Consider the following 17,607-nt stretch of genomic DNA (forward strand, 5'->3'; position numbering starts at 1 on the left):
TGTCGTTTGAAGTAAAAACAATATCATATATTTAATTGTCATGTTGAAAATAGTAATATAAAAAAAATCAGAAAATTCATCCAGTAGAACAACTGCTATTGTGTTTTTAGTACAATTAGACAACAGATATATATATAGCTGAAAATATAGCAAATACTCATTTCTATTCAAAACTTTAAAAAATATCTTTGGGGCTTTTGAAATGTTTTTTTTTTCTGTAAAGAAAATAACAAAAAAGACCCAATTGATCCATTTTTTCCAACTACAGACAATCATACTCGTAACATTTAACTGATTTATAAACATTTTTTTAAGCAAAAAACAATATTACACACTTAATTGTCATGTCGAAAATAGTAATATATAAAAAAATTCAAAAAATTCATTGAGTAGAACAATTGCTATTGTGATTTTAGCAAAAAAAAAAAAGCCTATTGCTATAGACAACAAATATTTTAGCCATGAACAAATAATCTAAAATATTTGTTCCGGGTTTGTCCCCTGTGTCGAGACTTTACTTTTTATAGCTTTATACTCAACTAGCAGGCTGCCCGGCATTTCCTGGTCGTAAAATATGCTTAAATATGATATTTTGATTAATGCAGATTTTGTATTTATTTTTATAATATATTGGAACCAATATATCATAACGATTTAAAAAGTTTTAAACAAATGACTCGTGCGGCACCACGGAGAATCAAAACCAAAACGTTTATCTTACAATTTACTTTTTCCATTTCTTTAATTTTCACACTTCTGCACAGATTTTCCCCGGCTAAAACCCAAATATAAAGTTTCACATGGGTTCGAATACCCTATATATTAAGTTTCATGTATGTAGACCAAAAACTGACAGAGGAGTTTGGTAGGCAAATTATTTAAAACAAATATATATACACATACATTAATATATATAAAAAGAGGTTTGTGTTTACTATAACCTTTTTACGCAAATATTATGCAAGTATAAATCATGTAGAAAATCTGCATGAGTATAATGTAATCGTTAACTAAAAATGATCATCCCATAAGAAAACTAAAAAAAACTCCTAGGTAATTAATTAAAATTTAAAAGAATATGCAAATTAGTTGGATCTTTTGCAGATGAATGCAATTCCATGACCCATGTATAACAAAGTTGTATTTTCTTTTTAAATAAATAGAAAAAAGAATTCGACATGAATATCGATACATAAACAAAAAAAACTTATAGGAGTATAGATTTTCTAAAAATTACTTTTAACTATAAATAATTTTCTACTTGATGAACTTTCGTAATTTTTGAATATATTACTATTTTCGGCATGTAATATTGTTTTTGTATATTCAAAAAACATAGATCTGTCGACTCCATCTAAACAAGCACCTTAATTATTTTCGATTTACATACTCTGTCACCCTATAAAACTGGCAAACTTTAATGTGACCCGTGCAATGAAATGATTGCCCTCCCTTGTACTACATGCACCATAAATGTGTGTGTGTGTATATGTGTGTGTGTGTGTGTGTGTGTGTGTGTGTGTGTGTGTGTGTGTGTGTGTGTGATCCAGTTTGTCTGTAAATGACTATTGACTAAATATGCTGCCCTTTTGGGTTGATCTTTCTAGTAAGTGAAATCACTAACTGCTATTAGTGTATAACTTTATATAAACAAATGGAGCTTTCAGCATTTGACAATGTTTATCATTGTACTTTCGCATGTTCTCAGTAGTCAAGTTTTGATCTCGACTGTATGCAAGTTGCTTGTCTAACTACAATGCAGCGAAACAGTCTGTATGAATGCTACGAAGGATAGCTCACAATTGACAAAAAATTATTCACTTTGCCACAAATTGAAAAAAAGGTAAAATTTACAGGTTATGCACCATAAAACAAAGTGTGTGTGTGTGTGTGTGTGTGTGTGTGTGTGTGTACACACACACACACCTTTCCACACAAAAACTGGAATGTCGCGTAACCTAGGACAAAACGTGTACATTTTTTTCTGTTAAATCATGTGTTTCTCCACGTTAAAAAACGACCCTGGTGTCTAACTCTGCCCCGTGGGGCCGTGGGGAGGCATAGTAAATAGATAAATCATGTGTTACTTTTTTACAAAATCTTTTGTTACAAGGGGAATAATTGAGTTATTGTTTTCCGTAAATTGTGAGTTATCGTTCTTGGCAAAGTTGCGGCAAATTTAAATATGGCCTCCTCTTCCGTATTTGATTTTTCGTCATCGTCGTCATCTCAGAGTTCAACAAATTCTAGTCCAGATCTGAAAATATCTGAGCCCGATCATTCCACTGAATTTTTAAAAATGAATAACGATAATGACTCTTCTCAGAAACAGTCCATGGTTGCTTACATCTTTAATCAAAACTTGTTGAAATGGTCTGATTTTACTGATAAAATACGCCATCGGGTTCGTCTTGTCTAACATTTTTATTTATTTTTGTTAATATTGTTATTGAATATAATTTGTTTACAAATTTTGAAGTATTTTATTTAGAATTTTATTTTGGTTTATGAAAATGATTTTATTTCATACTTATAGAAAAATATTATTGCTGTTTTTATGATTGTTTAATATTTTGTTTACATTTTTCGTTTTATGACAACGGAATGAAATTTGATTTTAATTTTGATGCTTGTAAGAAATGGGAGATGAGCATCCTGGGGAGGGGGGGGGCTTCAGTTTTTATGTATTTGATTCCGAGTATTGGGTGCTTATTCAAATTAGCACTTATTAGCATTAAAAAATATTCAAGACTACTTCATGAAATATTTAGAGAGAGAGAAATAAAATTATTTTTATCTGACAGTTTGCCGCGGACTCAGTGTCGCCCATTCCCCTGCGTCATCGATCAAGTAATCGAGAAAAAGTAAACAAATAGTGGTACTTGTACAGTTTAATCAAGACATTAAAAAAAATGAAAATATCGGAAAAACACACACACACACACACACACACACAAAAGGTTATATTGTACGTATTCGTTATGGAACGAAGTTCTTCGAAAAAAAATTTCACTTAATTTTATCAAGTAGTTTTTTTTTGTTGTTTTTTTTTACGGCGAAAACACAATTTGTTATGATATCGAGCAAAAGGTTTGATTTTTAGGAAGAAAAGCTAGTAATAAGATGGAGAAGGAGTATCGGCGCTTTACATTGAGTTATCTCCCCGTTGGCGTGTTAAAAATTTCCATAATGGCTGACTTCAACGAGCTCTCATAAAAACGTGTTTTTCCGCTGTGAAAAAAAAAAATACTCAATCAAATTAAATGAAACTTTTTTTCGGAGATTCAGTCCAAAACGGATACGTACAATATAACATTTTTTTCGATATTTTCATTTTTGAATGTCTTGATTAAACTATACAAGTACCCAAATAGCTTATACCAAACGCAGTAGAACTTAATTATTTACAGACCAGACATGCATAATTTTAAATTGAAACTTATTTATTTATTTTTTTTTTTTTTTTCAGTATTTTCTTTTTTAGGGGATCCGTCTGAATATCTTATTTATAAATCTTACCTTGCAATGAATTTTTTCTTGATTTTAATTTGATAAAATTTAATGAAAATTGTCCAATAATTCCAGAATATTGGGCACTGTTTTACAATAGTTCACTGTGCAGAAGGAGACAACTCTATTTTACTAAGAGATTCATTCATTTTTTTCATCTCATAATTTAGGACGCTCATTCAACGATATTTATAATAAATCAAAACATTTGATAACATTAATAATACAAAATGTAGTTTTTATGCGAATATTAAGAGAAAACCAACGATATTTTTGTTAGATGAAAACATTAAAAAAAACAAAACAACTGCGGCAACATTTTTTCAATTTTTATTCTTTAATTAAAAAGTAAATGTTATGGTAAAGTTTTAAAAAAAACTCGGGTTTGTATTCCTGTGCACATAGATTCGAAAAAGTTGTCAAAAAACAAATATATAACAAATAAATGTTATCAAAGGCAAGATAAGTTACTTTTCTACCAAACTGGATATATTTTTGTGTTTTTTATTTAATGTAACATGTTTATTCAGCTCGAAAAACATGCAGTGTTTACCGATGTATTCGAAAATTCAAAATGGCGGCCGACTCTCTCTTTAACACGGTAAGTTTGGGAAAAGGTGCTATAAAAAACTCGACAAAATGCTATTAAAAAACCACCGAATATATATCAAGTTATGTCACGGTAACATATATTGAGAGAATTTCTAACAGTATTTTGTCTAGTTTATTATTTATAACACCTTTTCCCAAACTTACCGTGTTAAAGAGAGAGTCGGGCGCCATTTTGAATTTTCGAATACATCGGTAAACACAGTATGTTTTTCGAGCTGAATAAACATGTTAAATTGAATAAAAACACGAAAAATATATCCAGTTAGGTAGAAAAGTAACTTATCTTGCCTTTGATAACATTTATTTGTTATATATTTGTTTTTTGACAACTTTTTTGAATCTATGTGTACAGTAATACAAACCCAAAAACGCTTTAACCTTAAAAAATACAAAGAATGAAACTCTTTAATAAAACAAGGATGAAACTTTTAAAGCTGCGGCAACTTTTTTTTTTTTTTACTGTAACAAAGCTTACAGTATTCATAACACCAGCATCTAGTTTTTAACATTACAAAAAATGGGTACTCTTGCATAATTTGGCCCGAATTCTCGTGAATTCCTGTCAAGCATGGATCGGGCAAGACCAGCACTCATCGGTGTCAGCTGAGCGTTGTTCAAATGTTGAAACGCTAACTCGACTTTTTATTTTATTTATTTAATTTTTTTTCTGTTATGTTTTGTGGCAAATTTTCCTTGTGCTGGGGCTCGAAACAGGGAGAAAGTTGCAACAGGTTGCCCTGTTGCGACCTAGAAGGTCTGGAAGCACTAATGTGTATCCAACCTCTCTCACTGCCAGAATGCCAATGACTAAAAAAACAAACACACCACACTATGCGGTATTCAGCTGCTTTAAATAAGAAGCAGGGGGGAGTGCATACCGTGAAATTACATTCACACATGAATCACACATGCCTAAGAATTAGAAGATGGCACCGCAGACGCCCAGAGAGGCAGACACTTAACATAATTTCTCACGCATTCCTGTCTCAAAGCACAAAAAAGAAAAAGGAGTTTTGGAATATATTTCCTTTTTCTTTTTTCCAGAATACAAGCCCCTAGGAAACTGCCTTAAAGATCACCTCGCATTTAAATCCCCGCTAGTCTTGCTAACTAGCCGACGCAAGATATCCCCCCGCTTGTCTCACTTACCAGCCGACGCAAGATAATCCCCCCACTAGTCTCACTTACCAGCCGACGCAGATATCCCCCCCCCCCCGCTATATTTTTCTTTTAGTCAAGTTTGCCGCCACCAAGTTTAAGACACGCAAGGAAGTTGTATGATTGGAGGGGACTCTGGCTAATGTATCGTCATACCAGGGTAGCTCCATGTAATAGCTTCTGTCCCGTAGCTCTACCATTTCCTTAAAACGCTTCATCTGTATTTGATTGTAATCAGAGAAGGCCTCCTGACTGGGTAGCCCCAGAGACTCCAAAGTAAATATTTGTTCCAGTTCTCTCCGTGCAGTACTGTCAGGAAAGCATTCTGCCAAGGGATTAAGGTATGTTGATTGGGTTTCAATGGCAAAACACAAATGTGAGGCATCGATCTGGGAAGTGTGTTCCATCACGAGAAGTGAGTAACCTCATAGGGGGGGGGGCTTATTCTCTGAAAAAAAAAAAAAGAGTCCACTGCTCCGAACAGGACCAATCCAGGCGGGACCGAAAAGGTCCAACCATTCAAACATAGGATCAGTTTCAATGAGTTCAAGTGGTGAATCAGGTTCAAACCAATTATGGCCTTGATCAGTATTAAGTTCAATCCAGTCTCAAACTGACCAGCCAAAGAATATTTTGCATCCCTAAAGACCCGTAATAGAGATTCCAAATTGGTCAATCAAACTGACAAGTCCATACTATCAGCCACTAAGACAGGAGATGTCACAGTCCTCCCTGAACCATTTTCAATTTCCAGGACTACCTCTGTGAACCCACACTGACACTCACCAAGAAAGGTAGACAGTCTCCGCTGACAATTGACACCAAGGGTCTCAATCGGACACAAACTTTTCAGTACATCCGCCGCGAAATATGTCCGCCTGCTACCAGTGTCCAGTAGGCAATTGACTGACACAGTTCTTGTTCCATAAGAAAAGGTAACTGATAAGATAGGAGATAAAGTGTGTGAATAACCAGTCGAAGTTGCATTGTTCACATCCACATGAAAGGAACGAGTAACTGCGTTCCCCCGAACAAACTTTTGAGACATATTCTGTCTTCTGGTTGACATAAATGCGGTAGAAGCACTGCCCTTAATCTGTAATCTCTTGATTGCTTCACTATGGGGTCTTAATATGGAAGACAATGGCAGTACCTGCCTATCCGTTAGAGCTATTATCTCCCCCTTTAATTCTTGGGGAAATTTTCTGAAGAGAATCTTAGCCATAAGAGTGACTCTGCCTGAGTCATCCACAGAAAAGTCACAAGAGGAGTTTCCCAGTTCCTCCAACAGTGACGCTATCCTGGAAATGAAATCCCTCAGTTCTTCTTCTTTGGAAAAAAAAAATATCTTAGAATATTTGGTCAGTGATTTCATCCAGGTCCAAATACTCCCTCTTTAAATAGACATGGTGCACTGGTGCGACTCGGGTGATTTATTAGTCTCTAGGCTGTCTGAGAGGGAACACTTCAAGAAGTTTAACCTTTCTGCATCATTGGCCATGCCGATCACACAGTTCTCAAATCTAGTTAAAAAGTTCCTGAAATTCATGCGGCCAAACTCCATTTCTTGTCCACTAAATCTAGGCCCCGTGATTTGTATTTGTAGGGGTTTAACAATGAAGGAGAAATAAATTCTCCTTGTGATTGTAGAAACCTCCGAGAACTGAAAGGCAGATTCCATGTAAGGGCTGGTCTCTGTCAATAGGTTTGATCCAAATCGCTCAGTTTCTCGTAATAACTCTTTTGTAGTTGAGGCAGCCAACCACCCTCAATCTCGGCAGGTATTATCTCATCGAAGGGACCCAACTCCAGCTGTGTAATACAAGTCTCTAACTCTACAATGAATTGTCGAGTTTCCATCTGTAAGAATGGGTAATCCAAGGGCCTCACTCCATCGCGACACATCTTCAGCCGTCCCTGGATCTTCTGAGTTTATGACTCCCTCCTGGGTAGGAGCTATTCTTTCATGATGTTCATGATAGCAATTAATCAACAAAAGATTGAAGTAGCAAACCCTTTGCAAGATGTGGAAAAAAATACTAATTCTGATGGAAAAGGTGCTTACTAAGTGGTTGCGTAAGCTTTGAGGAGTTGCAAAGGATGCCCCATGTCCCAGGGTTCTACCATGGCCACCGAAATATAGAAGGCCTGTTAACTGAAAAATGCCTGGAGGCAATATAGGTAAGATTTTTCAAACTCACTGTCGATACTATATGAGGGCATTTTTAAAAAGAGCATTAAAACATGTTAAAAAAAAAAGAAAGGAACCCAAAACTTCTGGGCTTGACTATTACTCCTGATCTTAAATGGAACACGTACATCAAATCTGTTGCCAAGGCCGCTGGAAAAATGGTGGGATCTTTCTATCGATCCAGTAGATATCTCACTGCTGATGCTATTCTCTATTTATATAAGAGCCAGGTACGTCCAAGGATGGAATACTGTTGCCACATCTGGGCAGGAGCTGCTAGAAAGGACTTGTCCTGCCTTGATAGAGTTCAAAATAGACTTCGTAGCCTCGTAGGAGATGTCATTTTCTCTTCCTTGCAACCTCTATCTCACAGAAGAGATGTTGCGAGTTTGTCTCTGATGTATCGTTATTTTCATGGAAAGTGTTCGACTGAGCTTCAATCTATGGTCCCCCCTCGCAAAACTTTCACAAGAAACACTCGTCTAGTTGTAAACACTATCAATAATTCCCCCCACTCTTTATCTGTGCCTAAACCTAAACGTAGATTCCATGAACAAAGCTTTTTTATTAGAACTGCACACCTGTGGAATTGTCTTCCGTTTTCCTGCTTTCCGGCTGACTACAATATGGTTGTCTTCAAGTCTAACGTAAATAAGTTCTTGATGAGCCGTTCCATATAAGTTATCAAATTTAACAAATTTTCATTACTAATGATTATTATATTGTCCAATTTCTACTGTACACTCTTTAACCCTTATCCTTGAGTGGCCTCTTGGCCTTGATAATGTGGTGATACCTATGAAAAAAAAAAGAAAAAGTCCAATGTTAACAAGTTCTAATTGAATCGTCCCCCTAAGGTAATCCAAGTTACAAAATTCCCACTGTTTACTATGCTAAAATCACAATGACTAATGTATACCTATTAACCCTTATCCTTGAGTGGCCTCTGGGCCTTGATAAGTGGTGATACCCATGTAAAAAAAAAAAAAAAAAAAAATTCAATGTGAAATATAAATATTATTGATGTAAAATTACTTAATTGTAAAGCAATATGCAATCTAATACTGATAAAAATGAATTATGAATTTAGGGAACAAACAATTAAAGAAACATAAAACACCATCAATTCTTGGCCTTCAGGATAAGATCACAGTGTAGTATCTGTTCTGATGCTACAATTCACTTTTTCTGTCCTCAGCCGGTGGAGAAATCCTTCATGACTGAGACAATTTTTATTTTTGTTCCTATCCAGAGTGCCCCTTTTGGGGTCCTGGATTTTCCCTACAAGATTATATGTTGAAATATTTAAATAATTATTACTTTTAATACAGAATTTATATTTAAAGTTTTGTTTTTCTCTTCTATGTCCATTTTTTTCCCATGTTTTCATCAAAATGTGGCCCTGTCGGTGGGGCATTAGAATACGCCGACTGCCCCCCTGCAGAGGGTAAAAGTCCCTCAATGGGGGTCCTGGATATGACCTTAAACTATATCCAGTGGTGAGGCCCCAGCTTGTGGGCTTTGGGGAGTGTGGAGCCACCCTTTAATTACCATTGCTCCCAGGTCCACTTTGACCCGGAGTGGTAGTACCTGTTAGGGTCCCAACTATGGGTTAAATAGAAACCGATGTGAAAACAACAAATATATTCTATTAAAAAAAATTTTTCTTCAAAATCTTTGGATTTGGCATTAAATAACCCGAAAAGGGTTGATATGCCGTAAAACAAAAACAACCAACCAAATCATCAAAATGTGTAGCGTATTTTCATCAGTTACATAGTTAGGAATCCTAAAAATTCCTAAAAACTAAGAAAATATACTAAACATCTATGATATTAAGTCAGGGTGGTGGTGAATTTAGGAGGGGACATTATTATTATTATTTCACTCACTAGGAGTTGTCTCACAGGCCATCATCAGTAATCGCTCACTGGCAGTAACTTGTGCTATTCGCTGGCTACCGAGTGACAACAAGTCTTCCCAGATTTCCAGTGCTCTCCACCTCTTGACTACTCGTTCAGATGATTGCACATTATCGCAACAGCCGTTTGCCATTGATTTCTCGTTGGCATCGGCCATTGGTGTTTCTTGAGGTTTGGGTGACAATGCCTCCCCAAGGTACCAGATTTTAACTGCACACTTCCAGTGGAGATCTGGTTAGTACTCTCTCACCTCTGACTTTCCATACTCTCTGACCCTTCAGGACTAGTTGGTGTGGCGCCAGTCGATGTCATTTACAGTGTTTTTTGGCACTTCACAGGGAACGTGGACCTTGTATAAACGGCTTTCTTTAATGGCTTTCTTTCACTTTCTTTGCATATATCTCATGCACTTTTTTTTGTAATCTTATTTTTTTTAATTTTTTTTAATTTCTTTAATTAAATTTGATTCATACTTTTATTTCGTGCTTGTTTTTAGTTTATTTTCATTTTTTTATTTTTATTATTATATTTTTTTCACACTAATATTTTTATTTTTTGTTATATTTATTTTTCATACATATTCAAATAATGCTTTTGGCCTTTTTTTGCCTCAAATAGTATCTTCAAAAAAGTTTTTGTGATTAAGTATGCGCTTTTTAGGGAGCAACCATTAAATTAAAACCTGTTTACGCAGGGTCCATGTTCCCTGTGAAGGAACCTTTTTATCATTATTATTGTTGTCATTGTTATAATAATAATAATAATAATGCTTGTACAGTGTATATTAATTTAGATGGGATTTTCAAGTTAAATTTTATGGTATCTTTTTTTTTTCATTAAATTGTAAGGTGAAAGTGCAGAATAGTTAGAAAGCCCCCCAGATAAAATGTTATAAAACAAACAAACAAAAACTTAAGTTTTAAATATATTTCAAAGAAATAAATTATGTCCAGTGCTAATATAGTGAATTCATCGATCGTTTTAATTAAAAAAAATAAATAAATAAAAAAACTGTTGTGAAAAATGCTTCTAACTTTAAAATATTTGGAAATACTCAATGAAAAGTTTTATTTATTATTAAAAGAGCGGACTGAAAAATATTCTCATATAAAAATTGTTTGTTTTGCAGTTTAAAAAAATAAAAATAAAATGAAATATTCGACTTTCTTCGACAGATATAAAATTAAAAAACAATCCATTTATTGTTATATCTTATTAGATTAAAATTATCCCAATGTCCAATTATTATAATTGCAATTATATAATTATCCAAATGGAGAATTGTTTTTTTCTCTTTAGGAGAATAAAAAACATGCGCAATCTAAGGCAACGAAAAATATTTTTTATAACCACATGGTTGAACACTGGAAACTTTCTATACCTACATATTGATCTGGTTATGACGTCACGCTGTCATGTTCATTGGCCTTATCTCTCGGTAGCTGTGGTTCTACTGTGTGATAAATAATTTGGAAAATAAAATAATATTCTCTTGTGACAACTATGGACCAAATTTAAAAACTGAGCTCCCCTTTTCAAATCTCTAAATATTGTTTTTTTTTTCTTTTCTTTTCTTTTTTCTTGGATAATCTGGTAGAAAAAAAGTGAAAAAAGATGAAAAGAAAAAATATATAAGTGGTGTGTGCATTGTATGTGTCCACCTTTATTTTATCGAAAATAATTTTTTTCCGAAATAGTAATTCGTTCTTACTAAAATAACAGGGAAAATACATCTTTTCTGATAATAATAAAAATAAATTTTGTTTGATTTCATTTTCGAGTTCTGTTTCGCTGTTTAAGTTTGATGGACGCAGACGATTTTTTTTTTTTACGGTGATTTTGCCAGGGTATTCCTATAGTAACATTTACCAATTTTTCATTGAATTAGCTTCATATTAACAGAAATAATATATTTTTCATTTTAAAAATGATCTAGTGTTTTCAAAAAAAATAAATTTACAAAACTTTCGTTTGGCATCTTCCGGCGTATTCTGTAAACCACCCAAACAATTTTGACAATAGTATAGTCCTTATGGTTGGTCATGGCTGACAGAATGAGAGCGTGCTACTACTATTGATTAAATAAAGGGTTCCATTTGAAATTCCATGCAGCTTGGTCTTCTCTGGGAGAAAGAGAAATGTAAATGTAAACTGATAACAACTGGTGGTGTTCCCTGGAGTCTGGATGACAAGTCTTCTCAGATTTCTAGCATGCTCTACCTTTGGCGAACACCAAACAGGGTCCTGAATAGAAGCACATCCTGTATCCCTACCATCATCAATGGACCTTTCGAAAACCTTTGCAAATGAATTTGTGTTACTGCAAAAACCACTTGCTATTGATTTCTCGCTGGCAGCAACCATTGATCTTCACTGAGATTTGGGTGGCAATAAGCCTCACCAAGGTCTCAGTTCTCTTTGCACTATTTCGGTGGATGTCTGATTAGTGCTTTCTCTTTGTATTTTCATCTTTCTTGATCCTTTCCAGCTATTTTGCTTGATATCAGCCAAGACTGATGCCTTTTTTTTTATGCATATAGCTTATTATTATTTTTTTTATTTATTTCTTTTTTTCAGGCCAAGTTAGTTCATGGTTTAATTGAGGCTTATGGCTTGTTAAAACATATGAGGTAATTATTTTTATTTATTTTCTAAATTTATTTATAACTAAGTTGTTTGTAAATTGAATGTATGTTTTATGGTAGACAAAGTAGAGGTGCCTATTATTGTATTAATTATTCACAATAAGACAATATTAATTATTCACAATAAGACAATATTAATTATTCACAATATAAACACTTAAACACGATCATTATCAATTAGTCACAAGGCCAAAATTGTTTACAATAGGTGATAGTCATATAAAAATTGTTTGACCTGACTATTTTATCTAACTCTAAACTTGTCTAAATCACTATAATACCACATTCACTCTATGGCCTAATTCTACTTAAAATATTCCTAAATGTTTTTAAAAATATATTTTATTTACCAAAATTACATGGAAGATGATGGGAGTGAGATAAATTACAAACTCTAAGAGAGAATGAAAAAATAAAGAACCAAATGAAATGAGGGGAAAAATAGTAATACCCTCCCATCTTTTTCTTAGTGTAGATCACCCACACCTTTGTAAATTGTTTCAAAAACTAAAAAAAAAAAAAAAAAAACAGATCGATCTCTAAATAGGAGTGGGAAGTAAATAAATATTTAGTTTTTTTCTTTTTAAATTTTTTTTAATAACAATCAATGATAGCAAATAAATGTTTTCTTGAATGGCGTTGGCTGCTGCGATTTCATTGGCTCAGCATTTTTGCACCTTTAAGCGTTTTCAATAAACTGTTTGGAAAACTGCCAACTTGCTGGTGAAGAATAGAATGTTTTTGGCCAATTTTTCGATATTTGTTGTCCAAAGGACCGAGGTTTATAATGATACCAAAATGGTCAGAATCCTTTGCCTGTTTCGAAAGTTTTTGCAAGACATACAAACGCACACACACACATTTTGTCCTTTATCTATCTACTAGCGGGGGGTACCCTGCATTGCCCAGGTGTTTCGAGGTGTGTGCTCTTAAATCAAAAAGAGACGGGGGGGGTAAAAAAAGGTTTGGTAAGTCTGTAGGATTTTACCCGAAGCCCTGAGGCTCAGTTGGAAAATAAAATGTGAGAAAATCAGTTCCCCGTTTGTTAGGGGGAGTGTCTCGTCTCGAAATGAAAGCAACCGTCTAATATGATGATGATAAGCCGACATTGACCAAACGTTACATCGCTTTCTGGAAACCACTGGCCGTGAGCCAGTGATTCGAATCGAGTTTCGCTTTTTTTATACCGAAAAACGAAAGCAACACGCGCCGATCCGAAAATGTTGAATATTTAACGTTTAAAAGTCCGGCAAATTAAATAGAGAGGCAACCCATTTTGTTAAGTCGTAGATATTATCATTTAGACGTGATATAAAAAGTTTTAAAAATGAGCGACGGCCTCGAGAATCCGCCGGAAAAAAGCCTTTTGCAGACATACACAAAAAGCAAACGTACATACATACACACATTTTCGCTTTTATATATATAGACTAGCAGCCCCCGGCGTTGCCCAGATGTTTGTAGGTGTGTGTAGGGGTGGGGTGGGGTGGGGGGGGGAGGTAAGTAATAACCACGTTAAAAAAATCGGAGAAACCAAAACAAAAAAAAAATCAGAAAAATAACAACGTTGTGTGTGGAGGGGCGGCAAGGTATGAAAAAGCCCCGGTCTTTAGAGGTGGAAAAGAAAAAAACAAGTTTTGGTCGGAAGGTGGGCTTGAACCCTAAGCCTCGAGGGTAAGGCGGAAAAAAAAAAGCTTGATGCGTTACGCATACGCCAAAGAGACAAACAACTAAGTAGTGACAAAATGAAACGTTTAAAAAACCAGCACGTTAAACTAACATGAACATTTTCTAGGTCAAACATGACGTCATGGTCGCAGTAGTCATGGAAAAGGCAAAATGAAGGAAGGATTTTTTGCTACACCCTCCCTGTACAAAACTGATGATTTTAGGGTGAAGGACTTAATGTTTTTGGCCAATTTTTTGATATTTGTCGGGCGAAGGTTGGGGCTTTAAATTGATACCAATCTGGCGAAAATCCGTAGCCTGTGTCGAAAGTTTTTGCGAGACATACAAACACACACACACACAAACATTTTCGCTTTATATATAGAGATATATATAAAAGGCAAAATGTGTGTTTGTGTGTCTTGCAAAAACTTTCGACAGAGGCGACAGATTTTCACCAGATAGGTATCATTTTGAAGCTCGAACCTTCGGACAACAAATATTGAAAAATTGGTTAAAAACATTCATTCCTTCATCCTCAACTGGACCCTTTTCTACATGGAGGGGTAGCAAAAAACAATCGTTCCTTCATTTTCTTTCTCTACTACTACTATGACGATGACGTCATGTTTGACCTAGAAAACACTCTGACGTTAGCATAACTTGTTTTTTTAAACGTTTAATGTCATTTGTTTTCACTTCTCTGTCTCTCTAGTGTCTTGGTGACATGTCAGACTCTTTTTTCCACCTTAACCTCGAGGCTTTGGGTTCGAACCTCTCTACCAAAACTTTTTTTTCTTTTACACCTCCAAACACCTGGGCAACATTTTTTATTTAAACAGGGTTATTACTTCGTTTATTTAGTTTACCGTCCTCCTACACACACACCTCCAAATACGCGGTTGTTATCTTAAGATTGCAGGTTCAATCCGAGAGGGTTATTTATGCCATTTTCTTCTGCTTTTTGCTGTTTTTGTTGGTTTTTCCAATTCTTTTAACAAGTTTAACATCATTTTTTTTATATTTAAATAGGGTTATTACTTACCCCCTCCCCTACACACACACACACACACACACCTACAAACACCCCGGCAATGCCGGGAACCCCTACTGGTATTTATATAGAAGATGGTTAATGAACTCGTTTTTTGTTTCCTTATTTTCCTGACTTCAACTCAATGGATGACCCAATGGGTCATACTTTTTTTTTTCTATTATTTAACAATTTTTTTTCCCCCAATTTGTGATTAATGTGTTCCTTGTTTTGCAGGATTGTGGATCCTGAACCTGCCAGCTTTGATCAGATTACACAGTTCCATTCGTGTGAATATCTCCATTTTCTGCAATCAATAAATGATGTTGATGATGAAGAGAAATATACAACAGAAGCTGACCAATATGGTTTGAGTAAGTTGTGCCTATCAACCTTTTGATTATTTCTTTTTTCGTGTGGGAATCGCTCCAGACAAAGTATGAAGTTATCTGATGTTTAGAGCTAAAAAGTACCACTTCAAGGTAAAAAAAAAAACCAACAAGATTTCAGACCCAGAAAACAATAACTTTTACTTTATCAGAAACATTGTTCATAGAATCTGAAAACTAAAGGAAAACAAAAGTTATGAAGCTAACAAAAGAAAACCCAAGGTCAACTTTCTACTCTTTTTTTTTTTTTTTTTTTTTTTTTTTTTACACGGTGGTCACCACTTATCAAGGCCTGGAAGCCACTCATGGATAAGGGTTATTGCAAGTACATTACGTTAGTGTGGAGATTTGATGAAGTGTTTACTTAAGGGGGCGGTTCATTAGGAATTTGTTAACATTGGACTTGAAGACATTCAAGTTGTAGTCAGGTGGGAAGCAGGCATACGGAACAGAGTTCCACAGGCGTGCAGTTCTAAGAAAGAAGCTTTGTTCATGGAATCCACGTTTTGATTTAGGCACAGATAAAGAGTAGGAGAAATTTTTCACAGTGGATTCAGCTAGACGGGTGTTTTTTGTGAAAGATTGGCTAGGGGAGACCAGAGATTGGAGTTCAGATGAGCACCTGCCATGGAAATAACGATAAAACAAGGATAGGCTCGAACGTCTCTTCTGTGGGAGAGAGGCTGCGAGCCATATATATAAAATTAAAGATGACATAAATATCATAAAACACAATAGCAACTATTATTCCAATTTTTGGGGATTTATGTAATCACTAGCTTGGGGTACCCGGCGTTGCCCGGGTGTTTGGAGGTGTGTGTGTGTTGGGGGGGGGGGGGATCAAAACAACCCTGTTTAAAAATCCCGAACCTTTGACGCGGAGGTGGAAAAGAAATGGAAAAAAAAAACTATGACCTAATCATCTCGACCATGGGAATAGAAGAATTAATAAGTGTGTTAAGTTGACGTTTATAAAGCGAAATTAATAGGTGCGACAATGTTAAGTAGTGTGATGTTTGACCTAGTTTTGTGCTGGAAGCCAGTTTCTGTTTTCCCCGCTACGCGGCGATCAAAAAATATCTCGAAAATAACTTGCAAAAGTCGGGTAAATTAAAGATAGCTGCGACCAGAGTTCCTTAGTTGTAGATATTATTATTTAGACAGCATATTCTGCACGTCAGTACAGTTGGGGAAGCAGGGACCTGGAATGGAATCCAGACTTTTACATCTAGGGATCTCTACTGTGTGGGATTTAGCTGCCTGTTGGGTTTGTCGAGGGTGTCTACGTCGTGGGGGCGCAAGTGTCTGCAGTTCGCCAGAGCATTCACCATTAAAATACTTGTAGAAAAGGCAGAGGGAAGCAACATTTCCTCGATGGTATTATCAATGAAAGTGCCTATACGAAAAAGTCTGTAAACTTATTAAAGGAACACGGTATTTGTGGTATAAAAATATTTTTTCTGTGATTTATTGTAATTTAAAGTTTGCTGTCTCTAAAAACACATCTTATATATTAGCTGTACCTTCCTGGTGCTGAAAGCATATATCATTTTGGCTTTCTTAAATTTCAAATTTTAATATTCATTTCATAATTCATTTTTAAAAAGTGCCATCCTATTTCTTATAACATTCTCATGTTAGCCGTGTGCTTGTACTTGAAACTTAAAAACTGCCCACCTAACATCCTAACAAGCTATTACACAAAGAGATTTTTACGTCTCTAAGAGGAAAAACAAAATGATCAACAGAAAGATATTGCGTGAAAAAGTCTCGACCGAGGCAAAAGCTTGCTTCATATCTTTAAAGGTAAGTAAATATTTCTTTTAAAAAAATTAAAAAAGAATATATATATATATATATATATATATATATATATATATATAGTTTTACCTTTCTTAAATTTCAAATTTTAATTATTTAAATGTTTAAACCTTTTTTAAACACATTTTTCACTGGAATATTCTTTGTTTATTTTATTTTTGTTTTATGAAATTTTTATAGCCCTGTTAGGGTTGGTAAAGAAAAACAGAACGGCAAAATAAAGTAACAATATGTATTGCAAAGCATTCAATAGGTTGGTCCACTGGATATCTGTTGATGCCTTATAGCTTAGTCTTTCGATATTTATTGAGATTGGAATAGTTTATTAGTAGGTAACATAGGTTAGTTCCGCTACAACAGAAATGATGAAAATCTGTTTTTAACGTATGAATTTTGTTTCTTTACATTTTAAAATATTTCAGTTATTTTATGAACCTAACTGATAATTGCCCCTCATGACCTCAGATGGAATCTAAGGAAAATTTTAATAGTTTCTGAATTTTCCAGATGAGGAGTGATGATTTGTATTATTTGGGTTATTCAAAGAACTATTTTCATCTTTAGTGTTATTTTCACAACGTTTCGACTGATGTAACCTCCAATCTTCTTCAGTAAACTGCAGTTTTAAGCAACATTTCTGGAAGTTGAAGGTTCAATC

At 34.7% G+C, this 17,607-nt stretch overlaps 1 protein-coding gene across 1 annotated transcript in view; it reads left to right on the forward strand.

The window, feature by feature from the left end:
* The first annotated feature begins 2,176 nt into the window (after positions 1 to 2,176).
* LOC145286292 (histone deacetylase 8-like) overlaps positions 2,177 to 17,607 on the forward strand; it is a 41,904-nt gene continuing 26,473 nt past the window's right edge. Inside the window, exons 1-3 of the mRNA XM_080135152.1 lie at positions 2,177 to 2,404; positions 11,971 to 12,023; positions 14,977 to 15,113. Of these exons, the coding sequence (XP_079991278.1) occupies positions 2,186 to 2,404; positions 11,971 to 12,023; positions 14,977 to 15,113 (409 nt within the window). The 5' untranslated portion in view covers positions 2,177 to 2,185. The remainder of the gene's footprint in view (positions 2,405 to 11,970; positions 12,024 to 14,976; positions 15,114 to 17,607) is intronic.

Source organism: Euprymna scolopes, chromosome 10, assembly GCF_053919585.1.
Source record: "Euprymna scolopes isolate OS-2025 chromosome 10, ASM5391958v1, whole genome shotgun sequence".
Lineage (NCBI taxonomy): Eukaryota > Metazoa > Mollusca > Cephalopoda > Sepiida > Sepiolidae > Euprymna > Euprymna scolopes.